The 15,475-nt window shown below is 54.5% G+C and overlaps 2 protein-coding genes across 6 annotated transcripts in view; one reads left to right on the forward strand and one right to left on the reverse strand.

The window, feature by feature from the left end:
* Window positions 1-3,234: 3,234 nt before the first annotated feature.
* Naga (N-acetylgalactosaminidase, alpha-) lies at window positions 3,235-11,577 on the reverse strand. Its single transcript, XM_005379395.2, has 10 exons — window positions 11,440-11,577; window positions 11,022-11,105; window positions 10,127-10,262; window positions 9,304-9,475; window positions 8,681-8,858; window positions 8,315-8,409; window positions 7,435-7,596; window positions 5,838-6,035; window positions 4,886-5,029; window positions 3,235-3,888 (listed from the first exon to the last, which is right to left on the reverse strand). The coding sequence occupies exons 2-10, from the start codon at window positions 11,035-11,037 to the stop codon at window positions 3,742-3,744; spliced, it is 1,248 nt and encodes a 415-aa protein (XP_005379452.1). The 5' UTR covers window positions 11,038-11,105; window positions 11,440-11,577; the 3' UTR covers window positions 3,235-3,741.
* A 3,384-nt stretch (window positions 11,578-14,961) lies between these two features.
* Window positions 14,962-15,475, forward strand: part of Fam109b (family with sequence similarity 109, member B) — a 5,222-nt gene continuing 4,708 nt past the window's right edge. For 3 of the 5 annotated variants that reach the window (XM_013511581.1, XM_005379400.2, XM_005379403.2), the window contains exon 1: window positions 14,962-15,331. The gene's annotated coding sequence lies outside the window, so the exon portion shown is untranslated. The other 2 variants (XM_005379402.2, XM_005379401.2) reach the window with 1 other exon arrangement.

Genomic DNA, 15,475 nt, shown 5'->3' on the forward strand with positions numbered 1-15,475 from the left:
ACAACTAAGTGACTTAGGGAGATGATCCTGCCTCAAAATAAGAAATGAGAAAGAGGCAGGGATGTAACTTAATCCAAAGGCCCTCGGCTCCACCCTCAGCAGTGGGGGTGATTATTTATTGACACCCTTTTTCTTTTAGCACTTTGAATGGGCCCACTGTTTCCTCCTAGCTTCTGATGAGGAGTCAGTGGTTAATCTTTTCTCTCTCTTTGTGTCTGTCTCTGTCTCTCTGTTTCATGAGACAAGGTCTCACCGTGTAGTTGAGGCTAGCCTTGAACTCGCAGTGATTCTCCTGCCTCCCCCCACCCCCAAGTGCTGGAATTACAGGCCTGTGCCGCCATGCCCAGCCCATTCCTTCTTTTTCCCCCTGTTCCTCTTTTTAATGTGTATATTGGTACACGTGATGGTACCCTACAGGTCTCTGAAGCTTTGTTCATTGTTCACTGGTATTTCTGTTCCTTGGGTTAATCTCAACGTACCTATTTCAAGTTTATTGATCTTGTTCTGCCTAGTCAAATCTGCTGTTGAACCGCCTAGTGAATTTTTCATTGCAGGTATTGTACTTCCCAATTCCAGAATTTCTCCTTGGTTCCTTTGTATAATTCTATTTCTCCTTTGTTACTATCTATTTTTTGGAACTGGACCTTGAACCCAGGCGTACTCTGAGACTGAGAGACATCCCCAGACCTTTGACTTTTTTGAGATAAGGTCTTGCTAAATTGCCTAGGCTGGTCTTGGAACTTGCAATTTCCTTGCATCAGCCTCCCAAGAAGCTGGGATTATAAGGTTGTACCACTTCACCTAGCTTGGTGTTACTTGTTAAGACTTTGTTTTTATCCCTTAGACATGTTTTTCTTTAGCTCTTTGAACATGTTTAAAATAACCATTACAATCCGGTATTAAGGAAAGTTAAAATGCCGCAGAGTTTTCTTGTTTGTTTGGTACTGAGGGTTGAATCCAGGACCTTCTTCATGAGCTATATCCCAAGCCCGTTTTTGTTTTTATTTTGAGTCAGTCTTGCTAACCGGCTCAGGTAAGGCTCAAACTTCGGATCCTCCTACTTTAGCCTCCTACAGGGATTACATGTGCCACCATACCCAGCTTTGTTGTTTTTTAATTTTTAATTTTTTGTTTTTATGAGACAGGGTCTCACTGTGTAGCCCTGGCTGGCCCTGAACTCACAGGGATCCTCCTGCATCAGCCTCTGAGAGCTGGAATTACAGGCCTGCACCACCATACCCAACCCAGCTTTGTTATCTTAATGAAACAACTTTTTTTCCCAAGTGAACACTCTCTGGATTGCCGGAAGTATTTAATTTCCAGAATTCTGTGAAAGTTCCTTCTGATAGTACATGGCAGATTTTTTTCATTGCTTTCATGGAGGAAGCAAACTGTCAATGCTTCTGATTAGACCATTTTTGCGACCCCTTGCTTTGGAACTTGATTCAAACTATAAAGATATTTTTGTGACAACTGACAAAGCTGAAAACAGATTGGCTGTTATTTAAAAACTTTTTGATAGAAAAATTATATTAAAGTCATTTTGAAAGATGCTGTTAGAAATACATACCAACATTTTAGGGTTTCTCATATTTGCTTTTAAGTATCAGCTGACACACCAGGAAAGTATGTATGGAGAGATACAGTAATATAGCCATTGATCATTACTGAAGCTTTTTGATGGTTAGTTACATGGAGGTTCATTGTACGACTTTATTTTGTGCTTGGAAATTTCTACAATTAATTTTTTTAAAAAATAGAGGGTTATCTTTGGATTCAAACAAGGCCGCCATAACCTGGGAAAAAGTAACTGAGCTTCTCACTGGTCTGGGGTAGAGGAGAGGAAAGCCGGAAGGTAGTGTGTATGGAGAGTGAAGGGGGAAGATGTGGACTCCAGCAGGCATTCCCAGGACAAAAGGACGAATCACACAGCAGGCAGAGGGTAACCGGGGAACCACCTGAGGATCCGAAAGGTCAGGGAAATGACTGTCTGTTTTGGTTTTTTGTCTTTTTGAGACAGAGTTTCACTATGCAATTCAGGCTGGCCTTGAACTCACTTTGTAGCCCAGGCTTGCCTCGAACCTACAGCAATCCTCCTGCCTCAGCCTCCTGAGTGCTGGGATTACGGGCATGCGCCACCACCACGTCCAGCTGGGAAATGATAATCAAATCAAGCCCTTACCTGGCCCTGGCTCCCAAGTCCAGGGTGTCTGCTCTCCATACTCCTCCACATCCCTCTACATCCAGCTTTCTTCCTAGAGCTGGCAAGGGAAGAGGTGTGCCGGCCCGACACCGTTCCATTCCATTTGGCTTGCACAGAACTTCCAGCAAGACCCAAGGCTACAGCTATGCAGTCTCAGCCCTTCAGGGACTGAGATGGGGTGGGCTCTGTTCTCCTGAATGACTCAACAACCTCGAGACACCAACCAGGGAAAGGGACTCTGTCTGGTGACTTGATCACCAGAGCTCCAGGAGTCTTACATGGCATTATGAAGTGTGCACTTGTGAGTTCTTCATAGCACACTCCAGAAATGAAGATCTCAAAACACCAAGAGACAGGAGAGATCGATCCAGAAGAGGTCTCACAGGGCAGCACAGCGCAAGGCCTGGGGCCCTGGTGTACTCACATTTGAGGTCCACCAGCTTTTCCAGTGGGAAAAAGAGGTCCAAGAAGACAGGTGTCCTGAGGCCTGAGCTCAAAGAGGAGGACTTGGGAACAGCAATCAGAAGAAGGCAGTGAAGATCCCGCCAGTCCTGGCAGATGGCAAGTATAAGCCCGGCCCGGGCAACTCAGCGAGACCGTCTCAAAATAAGAACTATAACAGCGCTGGGGATGTAGCTCAGTGTGAAGGTTCAAGCCCCAGTCTTCTGCAGCCATTCTGGGACTATCAAAGGGAGACATGTGGAGTATGGGGTGAGGTTACAAGAGGGGAGCAGGCTGGGGTGCGGGGGCCAGGGGGTGCTTGGCAGAGTGCAAGCTGCAGGGCCTAGGAACACGGGCACGCTCACTACCACCCACGCAGGCGTCAGGTGGAACACACCCAGCGTTTCTAGGAAGTACAACCTGCAGGTCACTCTCGGAAATATGGGACCAGATGTTACACATCTTCCACAGGAGGTGAGATTTGAAACCAAAAAAAAAAAAGAGAGAGAGAGAGAGAGACAGAGATTTGAAACCAGCATCCTGTGCAGTGTCACCCAGAGTCCCTCACTGAAGGTGCGCACGCCCCCAGGTTCATTGATAACTACGCATCTAAAGAACAGCTTTATTGGTGATGTAAGGGACTCAAGGTCTCCCTTGTGACCCAAACTCCAGGTGCTATCAGCCAATCACATAGTTCATGAGTTTGACAAGAGGTCGTATCTCTACCTCTAGCTAGAAAAATTCCTAATCGTGGTTCAGAATCAACAACAGGGCCAGCGGCCCGAGTCCTGAAAGGCATCAGTGCCCCTGCTGGTGGGGGCCCAGAAGGCTCGTCGAGTTGTTCAGCAACATCTGTGAGGCCGTGGAGATGAGGTAGAGGCCCACAATGCTACAGGAAATTCCCCGAGAGGTTTCCAAGAGGGCTCACACTTGGGCGAGCATGGCGTCTGGCCCTGCAATTGCACTCTGGGAATGATGCGGTCAGGCGGCCGAGCAGGCCTGGGGAGGAGAGGGGCCTGCTCACTGGCCCCGGCATGCCAGGGCTCCACGGTGCGGGCTCAGCAGGGCCGCCACAGCCTGTCATCCGCCTTGGCTCCTCAGTCCTGGGACTTCCACTTGGATATCGCCAGGCTCTTGATGGGATACAGGTACCACATCACCACCCCAGACGGGTTGACAATCACTGTGAAGTTGGTTTTGTCCCGGAGGCCCGTGATGATCTGCCCCGAGAAGACGTCTTGGGCCTGCAGTGGGGAAGGGACATCAGCACTATCAGCACGAGCACATCCCTCAGAGGATGGAGAAGCCGGGACTTGGGCCTGCCCGCGCCGGGACTCCAGTCCGCCCCACAGGCGCGGGAGCCCCAATCTCCCCTCGCTCATCCACAGCGAAGCTGACAGATGTCCAAGCATAGGCAGCAGAGAAAGCCCCAGCCTGTGGAAAACCACGAGGACCATGCTAGTGAGGGCTGCCAGCGAGCAGGCCGAGGACACAAGGGACCTCCCTTGTACACAGCGGCTGCGTTCTGCAATGCAGAGCAATGAATTTAGAGCACTAAATGTCTCTGTTTTTTGGAACTGTTTATGACTAAACTATTCAGTCTTAATTGATTCCTTTGTGTTGGCCCAAAACCTGCTATGCAGTTCCTGACGCTGTCTATTGGCAGACAGAGTTACTAGAAGTTCAAACTAACTTTGCACATGTCGTCTTTTTTCCTTGGAGAAGAACACACAATGAACTCTTTCAAAGTAATGCAGTATTTTCTTTTGAAGTATTTTGTCCATGTAGAAGCTGAACTTAATATATTCGTTACAGTACTGATTACCAGATGATGATTATCATGATTATGAAATTTGTAGCAAGCTAGACCCTACATTTACAAATTTAGTACTATTTAAATTGTGTTTTTCATGTTAAAAAGAACATTTCAAAGTGTTGACAAATGTATTAAAATGTTAAAGTCGTTAGCCATGATTTCAAAACTATTCTGTCATTGTAGATTATGTTACTTCTACACCATTGTGTACCCTTCTTCAAGGAAAAGAGATGACACGTGCAAAGTGATTCTGTCTGCCAAAACATGACAGCATCAGAGACTCTGGAGACTCTGGTGTGGAGAAAGACCCTCAGCGCCTGCGCAGGCCTAGGGGAGCCCTGTGGGCATGAGAACCACCCCCAGCAACGCCTGGCAGGGAAACGGAGCCGGAGGCTGGGCCTGGGCCGCAGCAGCCGGGCACTCACCTCATACACTCTGGAGCTGGGGAACCGCAGCCGGCCCAGGGTCGAGCGGTAGCGGAAAGGCATGTCTGTCCTGCGACTGAAGAACACCAGGGCGCTGGCCTCATCAGACAGGGGTCGCTTGAACACTTCAATTTGGGATTTTTCCTGTGCAAAAGATGGCTCCTGGCTGGAGTCCCTTTCTAGGCTGCCTTTGAGATGTGCGCCGCCCCTTTCCCCAGCTCTATGTCACACGTAGGCTTGGGGACGATGGCACAGTCCTACAGCACCCTAGCTTAGCTAACCGTTTTCCTTCCGACTCAGCAAACACTCACAGCGCCCCCGTGCCAGGCCCCACGCTAGGACACAGAGGCAAATGCTGCATGAGGCCCCGGGCGGCGTCTCCTAGGAGCATGGGAGGGACAGACGCAGAAACAGCGCGGGCATGCTGCCCAAGACAGCTGCTGTGCTGGGCTGGAGCGGGCTGCTCTTGGGGGAGGGGGTAACAGCAGAGCTGGCCCTGAGGGAACACCCCATCCTACAGAAGGTTGTTTGTATGCGTTGTGTAGGCTTGGGGAAAGCTGCTTAATTTTGGAAGTTTCCCTCTCCACATTTGGAACCCCCAGGGAAACAATATCTACTTTGCTGAGAAAATGTGTCTAGACTGCCCAGCGCACAGTAGGTGCTCAATAAATAGACACTAGCAGGACGGTCTTTGACTGAAACAATCCCTTAAATCCCAGAGGGAAGCCTTCATTCTCTGAGGGACATCACCTGCGTGTCCCCATCCTGATGCCCACCAGCTGTCCTGCTGTGACCCGGCTTACATCCAGCAGAGTCCCAGCAGAGTCCTCGGCTGCATACAACCAGGAAGGGACCTCTGAGACCCAGCCCCATGTGGCACTCAGGTTGGCAGCCTCGTCCTCCAGGGAGCCCAGCTCCTCATCCCACCCTCCTTTCCCCAACATCCCAGTACCTGAAGAATCCTGCGTCCCTGGATGCCCAAGGGATCCTGGTTGATTTTGATCATGAGCGGATTCTGCAGAATCTCCACGTCCTGGGCGGAGATGGTACGCAGGTCTGTGGACATGAAGAGAGGTGCTGCCAGCACTGTCCACAGGGCCATCTGGGCCCGGGCTTGCTCAAAGCTGAGACCAAAGTTCCCAATGATCAGCTGAGGACAGAGGAGAGGAAGGTCAGCTCTGCCCTCCACAGGGAGGTGGGGACGGGGGCCACCGCAGGAGCAGACAGGGGCTGGGGAAAGACAGCCACGTGAGGGCGCAAGTGCGTCATCTTCCATACACGCAACAGCTGTCTCCCATCAAGAGCATGCGGTGATAACCTGGCAGCACTGCACGTTATTCAGATAATCAGAGGGGGTCTTGTTGCCAAAGTTTTATAAATGGGCAGAAGTCAAGAAATATACCCACGGTGGCAGTGGTAGGAAACCAGGCCTGAACAGAGTCCCTCTGCTAGCCACCACCTGCCCCAGCCATAGCCAACTGGACCAAGGGGTCTCTGACCCCAGTGCAACCAACTGAGGCAGTCAGGACGCAAAGAGTTACTGCTCATGTGACGTGGTACTGCACTAGGTGACAGCAACTTAACTAAGCACTTGGGGGCGTCAGACACTCCCCCAGGCACTGTGACATCATTTAACCTTCCAAATGGCCCTATGTAAAGTAGCTCTTCTTACTGTTCTCATTTCCCAAATGACCACACACACACACACACACACACACACACACACACACACACACGAATAGTAACTTGCCTAGGACAAGTGGCAGCGTTGGAGCTACAGCCCCGAAGCAGGCAGGTTCTGCTCCTCCAGGCCGGCTCCCCCCACCCCACCACTTGCTTTTGTATTTACAATACGGGAATCACCTTCGCTGGTGAATGCCTGCTCACTAGATATCCATGAAACTGTCATAAAAGTCACTAGCGCTATGACCGATGTAGGATGGAAGGGCTAGAAGCGGGACTGAGGGCCAGTTGTGCCTGTGGAGGGCCAGGTACAACTGCGCAGGCTTTGTAGGATGGTGGGGTACAGGGCACTGAAAGGGGGAGCCAGAGGCAGACACGAAGAGGACAGCCAGGTGCCGGGAAGGGCAAAACAACGTGAACAGGTGTGATCTTGTCTCAGGAGAGGGCTGGTTCTACAGACCGCGCTCTCCGGCTTTAAGAAACATCAGAAAGGGCTGGGGGTGCTGAACAATGGGCACTCTGGGGGGGGGGGCTTCCTCTGAACATTCTGACACGCAGGGGGGCGGAGCCCGGGATCCACACTGTAAGCGCGGCTCTAAGGCCAGACTCACACACCCTGCTGCGCCCCATCTAAGGACATAGTTCAAATTTTTTTTTTTTTTGGTACCAGGAATTGAACTTAGGACCTTGCGCTTGCCAGGCAGGCACTTATGCCACTGAGCTACATCCCCAGCCCATAAGGGACACAGTTCAGATGCTGGTCTCACACCTGGCAATGAATATCGGGGAAGGAAGTGAACACAGGGCAGCGCGGGACAGGGCTGTCAAGCCTGGGCCTGGGGACGTCCCCCTTCCGTGCTGATTACCATGTCTGGGTCATTCCAGTGCCCAGGGCCAGCCACTGGCTGCAGAATGTCCTGGTGGAGCACAAACCAGTCCAGGATAGACAGCACGTCCTTCCAGGAGTCCTGGATGTCGTCATAGTTGCGCCAGAGGTTGCAGGTTTCCGCCAGCAGACTGTAGTTCACCTGGACATCAGGGAAGGCTGAGTCCACACCAGTGTCACACCCCGCTGCCTGGGGCCACTAGGGGCTGGGGAGGCCCCGCAGGAGACAGAGGGTAGGAAGGGGGAAGAGTACAGGTCCCCAAGCCTGCTCAGGACCAGGAAGCCCGCTGTGAGGGCAGCCCTGCTAGGGGGCTGCCCAGGACTCTCCTCCATACATACAGTCTCCCCTGCCCTCTCATACCTGTGGGGGCCAAACCCAGGGTGTGGGCCCAGGCTGGGCACCCACAATCTTTCCCGAGTGCATGCACATGTATACACACACACACACACACACACACACACACACAGCACTTCCTCTCTGAGTCCTCCACCTGTCAGCCGCAGCCCTCAGGTGTGGAGGTGTGAGTCCACCCATCCTAGGGTCAGGTGTGCTGGGGCTGGGTGCTCTGTCGAGCTGCTGGACCTCATCTCCCTTCTGCATCTCCAGCACATATGGCTCACTGCCTTAGATGGCAACCCCTTCGGCCCAGCCAGGGGCCCCCTCTTCTTCCAGACCTTGGGCTGGCTGAGGCCCTTTTAGTTACTGTGACCCTTGCTCTAGATACCTAAAAATCAGCACGTGGACAACCTCCGTGAGAGCAGCCCTGGCTCTGGCAGCCAGGTCCTGAGCCTGGCACCCAGAGGCTGAAGAGGCCGGGGCAGGGGAGCACCCTGGCAGATGGACACACAGAACAGCTTACCATGGGGGGGAGGCCTCCTTCGTAGGCTGGCCAGCTGCAGGAGTAGGCGATGGGGCGGCCCGTGGCATTCAGTGCAGTAGCCATCATGGGGTAGCCTGGAGAAAGCCCAACCCCCATTGGGGGGGCTTCAGCTCAAACCTTGTCCCTCCACGTATGAGAAACTGAGGCTTCTAAGAGGAAATGCATCCCCTATACCCCGAGCCTCAAAACTTCCTCAGGGGGCTGTGGTGCCAGCCCGTCTCAGGGACTGGGAACTGTGATCCCTTCTGCTCCTGGGTGAGGGGGACTATGAAAGCCACCACCGCGCCCCACACAGACCAAGCTCCTGTGGCAACCCTGACAGCACCAGCCAGCTGTGGAACTCGCCTTTGGCCCGATCCATCCGGGTCGAGAAGCAGCCATCCAGCTTCAGCATGTCCACCTTCCACTCGGCGAAGGTTTGGGCGTCCTGTTCCACCTTGTCTAGTGTGGTGCCTGGGTAACCCATGCAGGTTAAGTTGCCCATGTCCTCATAGATGCCCAGCTTCAGACCCAGGGAGTGAGCCTGTGGGGGGGTCAGGGACAGTGAGCTCGGGTTGAACCCTCAGGCAGCTGCCACTCAGGTATATCTGACCAAGACACACTAAAACCTTCAGAGCGCCCACTGATCAAAGAGAGGTCCCAGCTTTCCGACTGCCTGCGTGCCTCTGGCCCGCCCTCCCTCCAGCACACACTGCTTTGCTGGCCGCTTTATGCCTAGAAGCCTCCGGGACACCCTCAAAGGACATCTCTTTGGGGTCAGCTCAAGAACTACCTGCTCCAGGAAATCATCCAGGCTAGGATGCCCTTTCTGGCTCTTACTATGTTGGGCGAAAAGGAGGTGTTCATTTGTCAGTTTCCTGGGTGGGGGCGTTGCCAAGTAGGGACTGTGTAAATGCACCCCAAACAGGGTGGGAGGGAGGGAGGGGTGTGGCCCTCAGGCCAAGGGGCAGGGCCAGGCTGGGGCTCACATAGTCAGCCAGGAAGGCGATGCCGTGAGGGAAGCGCTTGGAATCAGGCACCAGTAGGCCTTTGGCATCGCGCCCACCAATCCAGCAGTCATCGATATTGAGGTAGACGTAGCCTAGGTCCCGCCATCCATCCTTTGCGAGCCGGTCAGCCATCTCCATGAAGAGGCGCTCACTAGCAAGGGGCAGAAGGTGAGGCCACTCACTGGCCTAGCCTGGCTCTCCCCCTGACCCTTTCCTTAGCTCTGAGTGTGAATCCAGGCCATAAAAACAACAGTCCTACTGGCAGCCCAGGATGAAGCCAGCTAACAGGGTAAATGATCCTGCAAAGATGCGTGATGAGCTGGGCATGGTGGCACACACCTGTAATCTCAGCACTCAGGAGGCTGAGGCAGGAGGATCTTGCCAGTTTGAGACCAGCCTGGGCTACAAAGTGAGCTCAAGGCCAGCCTGAACTGCATAGCGAGACCCTGTCTCAAAAAGACAAAAAAAAAAAAAAAAAAAAAAAAGGATGTGTGATGAGCCACAAGCAAGATGGGGTAAAGCGTGTGGTCTGGGCCCAGGCCAAGGGGCAGCACCCAGTAAAGGAAAGCATGGGGGGCCTGCTGCCCTTTTACATTGTCTTCTTCCAGTTATTTTGGAGGCCAGGTACTCCACGAGGTCCCTGCCCCTCAGAGGCCCCAGGCGGGTCACAGGGCTAGGTATCAGATGTCCCTGATGTCACTTGTGCCTGATCTGGGCCTCTCTGCCAGCTGAACCCTCTCTCCCTGTCTCTACTCTGCAGGCCCCGGGCAAGGCTTGTTCAGTGGGTGTGGCCCTTACTTACCTGATGCAGTTTTTTGGGTCCTCGTCGCAGTCTGTGTTACAGCGGAAGCGTTCCCAGGACAGCCAGCCCATGGGGGGCGTCTGCAGGAGCCCATTGTCCAGCACCAGCACCTGGGCCACCAGGGCCAGCAAGAGCACTGGGGTGGAAATGAGACAAGAGGGTGACCAACAGCTCCTACAGCCACAGCCCTTATCCCACCGTTCACGTGCTGCTCAGCCGTGCAGAAGAAGCTGCCTGTCCATTGGGAGAACCAGACTCCTGGAGTTAGCATGGAACTGGCTCTTCCTGTAGCAGCTGCCTAGTGGGTGCAGTGGTGGGGGGGAATATCCCAGCAAGGTCTGACTCCTCACTTGCTGGGTGGAAATTAGCAAGGGGAAGTACTTAGTCCTTTCCATCCCATTCACCCAACCAGCTCCCCACATCATACGCAGAACTTGAAGGTTCACTGTGTGGTGGTGCCAGGTGTGATAAGCCTCAGTCTAGGACCCTCTGCTGCCACCGCAGACCCGAGGGAGGCCTCAGAAGGACTTAGGAGGTCAGCCGGGGCAGACCTCTACCCAGCCTGCTCCCCTCCTGAGCCCTGTCCCTCGGGGGCTACAGTTTCCTTCCGCCTAAGTTAGAGGGCTGGAATCAGCACATGCTGGTATCACATAAGCTAGGGCCCTGTGCATCTGGGGGAGACCAAGTGAAAAAGGAAGCAGCCTCTTTGGAGGGGAACAGATTCTTGGGTGGGAAGCCGATTTCCGGGTGGAGTGTTCACTTCTCGGGACTAGCTCCAGGAGAAAGAGGAAGACGACTCCCACATCACCCACACCAGGGAACAAGGACGCACACCAAAGAGCTGGAACGTCCTCCTCGGTCCCCCCACAGCACACCACAGTGCAGGTGTAGCTACCTATTTTCAGAAGCATTGCTTTGGACTCAGCGCCTCAGGACCTGGCCAAGTCAGCTCTGCTCTTAGCACCTTTATGTGTGGATCCTGGAAGATAAGGAACGTTAGAAAACACTGGGGTCGCCGCTGCCTGGCTCCCCTGCCGCCCTGACCCGGGCGTGGATCCCACTCCCGACCCCCATCACTGCTCCGCGCCAGCCCCAGCCGTCACTTCCTCAAGCCTGGGCTTTTCCTTTAGAAGTACCGGGCAAGGCGTCTCGAACGTTAGATCTCACACCCTCCGCGGTGGGGAGGCCCGGGGCAAGCGCCCGTCCGCTGCCAGTGAAGGCCAGAAAGAGGCAGCGGCTGGCTCCAGGGCGGCCAGGAAGAGACGTTGGCGCCGAACTGGGGTCCCGATTCCCATCTAGATCCGGGTTCCTACCTTCGCGCCCCAAGGACGTCAGGCCCAGGGTCCCAGCACCGAAATCGCCGAGGCGCCTCCGCACCTACCCAACGATGCGCTCAGAATGCGGCCCACCGGCTTCTGCCTCCAGGGCCTCTGGGGCTCGCGTCACCTGATTCGCCCCTTTCTTTCCAGTGGGGCGGGGCCTGGAGGTGACAAGCCTTCCGGCGCAACCTATCAGAATCCCTAGCAACGCTGCGCCCCGCTCTTTATGGGCCGGAGCCTCTCAACGCCCCGCCCTTCCAACGCCAAGGCCACGCCCCCTCCCCCTCCGCGGGGCGCTCCGGCGGCTGCCGAGAGTCGAGCGGGTTTAGTTGGGGTCTGGGTCCATGAGCGGCTCCGGGCGGTGCTTTTCGCGCCTGCGCGACCCAGGAGGGCGCGGCACTGCCCAGAGGCGCAGTCGGCGGCTGTGCTGTGAAGGCGGCAGGCGTGAGAGAATGCCCTGAAGCGCGGCCCGGCACGGCGCGCAGGAAGAGTAGCCGGTAGCCAGCCGAGGGACTCAGTTCCACCCAGCCTGGGCAGTACAGCCACTTAGCGAGAGCCGGCCTCGCGAAGAGATGGGCGGTCTAGCCCGGCGCGAAGGCCCCGCGTGCAGTTCCTAGCAGACACACACACACACACACACACACACACACACACACACACACACACACACACACACACGAAGGCGGGGGAAACAGGCACCGGCTGGACCCAAGTCCAAAGCTCAGAACCCTCCCGCCTCCTCCCTCCTCCCTTCGCACGTTCAATTCCTCCGCAAATCGCGGCCTCTCCACCAGGATTTGCCAAAACCTGGAAAATCCGCCGGAGCGGGCGCATCTTGCCCTGGCTGCAGTCCCAGCTCCTGCCCGCATGACTGCTGCAGCCCCTTCCCTGTCTCCTGCCTCCACTTACACTTTTTCCCCAGCAGCCCGAGTCATCCTGGGAAGCCCGGCTGGGGCCACCGCGGGCTCAAACCCCTGTGACAGCCCCTGTCGTGGTATTGCAGATGGTGGGCAGTTAGAAAAGCCCCAGACCCAAGATCGAGCGAGAGCGGCGGTGAGGCAGAGCAGGCCGGGGCCCAGGGCTGAGCGCACAGAAACGAGGCCCCAAGATGGGGACAGGCTGGCGGGCAAGGCTCCCCGAGACAGACAGCAGCTCAGAGCTGGGCTGTGACCAGCGCCCCCGGCCCGGCAAGCCTGGACAATGTCACAGACACCCGGAGCACCCTACCCTGGCTCCTGCCCTTTCAGAAACGCCTTTGTTCTTCTCAGCGCTTTACGCCTTGCTCGTACCTGTTTTCCTACTGGGTCAGTATCAGCCACGGGCCTGTGCTTGTAATCCACACACTGATTACAGTCCGACCCCGGGTCACCTGCGGTGGGATTTCACTGTGTAAAACCCCCTGGACAAAGAGCCTCACAGCAGCCCACTTCCGGGACCCTCCTCTCTCTCAACAAAACTTTCCCACTGTTCTCCTCCTCTGTCCTCGATGCGTTGGCACTGGTATCGTGAGATAGGAACTCAGGCATCTAACAGGTTGGGAATTATTTCCCTCTAACACCAATGAAAGCCCTCATTGCTTGACAAAGCCCCAGCTGACACCTTCTGATGCCAGATCTCTGCTGGTCTGTCCTCACCAGCTCCTACCTAGGTTGGCTGCCTTCATTTCCTCAAACACAACAGGCCCCAGGGCCTTTGTACCAACTATTTCCTCTGCTTGCAATGCTCTTCTGCCAGCTATTTCTTTCAAATATCCTCTCAAACCCGGCGTGGTGGTGCACGCCTGTAATCCCAGCACTTGGGAGGCTGAGGCAGGAGGATCATTACGAGTTCGAGATCAGCCTGGGCTACAAAGTGAGCTCAAGGCCAGCCTGAACTGCATAGTGAGACTCTCGCTCAAAAGGCAAAAACAAACAAACAAACAAACAAAAAAGTCAATCAAATATCCTCTCACATTTTTGTCAAATAATGGTATATTCTCAGTGAGTCTACCCCGACCATTCAGTTGTGCAGGCAGTTTAGACATCAGCAGCCCCAAAGGACAAGGGGATACAAAATAGCAATTGTGCCAGTTGTGTTAAATGAAGAAACAAAGACAACAGTATAGAAAAATTTATAGCCATTTATTAGGTCTCAGAGCACCCCATAGACAACAGTGGCATTTTAAGGTTCCACACCACACACATTACCCTAATACCTGGCCACCTGGCTGTCTATTTCCAAAACAAGGCCTCCTGGGTGTCCAGGTGCCCTGGCGGTGGTCCACTGACAGCCGAAAGGGGCACCTTCCTTGGAGACCCTCCCACTGGATCTGGACCAAAGGCAGATTAGAAGTTTTTCTTTCAGACATTTCTTTTGGAAGTTTCTTTTTTGTTTGTTTGTTTTGGTACCAGGAATCAAACACAGGACCTTGTGCTTGCCAGGCAGGCACTGTGCCGCTGAGCTAAATCCCTGGCCCTTGGAAGTTTCTTATATGATTAAGGCCCCTGAGGGAACACTGACCGCCTGAAAAGAACAAGGAAGACATTTTGAGATCTCGCCATTTCGAAGCAAGCCCTAAGAAAAATGTCGAAGAGCCTACAGCGTAGACGGTGTAACTAAAACGATGATCATGGTAGTTCCCTGAGCCCCAGAAGTGATTTTTCTCCATGTAAAAAGATGCCAAATCCTCCCTCGGTACACTGTCCACTTTCTTGTTTGAAGGCACAAGTCTCTCTGTATCTGCTTTCCAATAAACTCTACCTACATTTCTGCACAGCTGCCTGTTTATCTTGACTGAATTCCTTCATTAAAAGGCAGAAAGGACAGAGGAGTTTGACTGGTTCCTCATACCGGATTTCCCTGCTGACAATTCTACTTAAAATTGAAACTGCCTGCAATCCCAGAATTCTGGGAGGCTGAGGCAGGAGGATCACCATTCTGAGGCTGCCCTGCTCTTGTCTCAAAAACACCAAAACACAAACAAAAACAACCTTCCCACTCCCACAACTCCCAACGTATTATAGTTTATGTCATTTATTATAGTTTAGGCTCCTAATGGAGTAAAATTTAATAAGAGAGATGCCAGGAACAGAAGCACGAGAGGAGAGAAGTTTACTGCTGTGGCCGGTGCCCTGGTGAGAACACAACCCAGAAGAGGGACAGAAAACCCGGCAGGGCTGGGGTAGGGCAGCCCGGTGGGACAGCCCTGCTGAGCAGGCCCTGGATTCCCCTTCCAGCACCAAGAGGAAAGGAAAAGGAAAGGAACTTCAGGGTGGGCTACTCTGGTAGTCAGGAAGGCGACCTCAGAAGTGAGGTGGACGAGGGGCGAGGGGCTCTGAGGCTAGGCCTAGGGCGGGGTGAGCGCGCAGAGGGTGCAGGCTGCAGGAACTGCAGAACCAAAGACTGAGGCGGGAACTCACAAGCTTACAGGCAGATGTGTGAGCCCATGAGTTTCCAGGGCCTGTGGATCCCCCAGCCTCCTGCATCCGCATCTACACAGGCCTACGTGACTCCAAGGACCAACTCCGGCAGGGCCTGGGGCCACGAGTAGGCTGCAGGCCTGCTGGGGCAGATAAGCTGCAGAGGCAGGGAGGGGCTTGGCTGGGTAGCTCCTCAGGGCTTTGCAGGCTGCCTAGGAGCTCGCTCTTAAGAGGTTCTGGGGCCAAAAGATGGCTGGGTTTGGTTCCACGAGACAAGAGGGCCAGGGAGGGGAAAGAGGATTCCAAATTCTCCAGCATTCTTCGAATTCTCCTGCGGTGGGAGGCCGAGGGACAGTTTGAGGTGGGGCTGCGGTTCGACACCGCCCCTCCACCGACCCGCTCTCTGGCTCAGGCAGGTCCCCACTTCCCTGGGCCTCAGTTTCCCTCCCGAGTGGACTTAGAGGTGGCTTCGCGGCTCCCGAGGCCTGGTGAGCGAGGCGGGGAGGGGCCGGGCGGTAACCCGAGCCGCTCGGGCGGGGTCTCGGCTCCCTGGCCACGTTCGCGGTTCGCGGAGCGCGGGTCCGAGCCGAGCGCGGGCGCAGGAGGTGAGAGCCGGCGCGGGGGTGGGGCGG

Source organism: Chinchilla lanigera, unplaced genomic scaffold (assembly GCF_000276665.1).
Source record: "Chinchilla lanigera isolate Chin_1 unplaced genomic scaffold, ChiLan1.0 scaffold00012, whole genome shotgun sequence".
NCBI classification, from domain to species: Eukaryota; Metazoa; Chordata; class Mammalia; order Rodentia; family Chinchillidae; genus Chinchilla; species Chinchilla lanigera.

Coding starts and splice junctions, on each gene's coding strand:
- Naga (XM_005379395.2), bottom strand. Junction 8,859..9,303: donor TCGCCTTCCTGGCTGACTAT/GTGAGCCCCAGC, acceptor ACCCCCCCACAG/GCTCACTCCCTGGGTCTGAA. Junction 8,410..8,680: donor CCGGATGGATCGGGCCAAAG/GCGAGTTCCACA, acceptor GGCTTTCTCCAG/GCTACCCCATGATGGCTACT.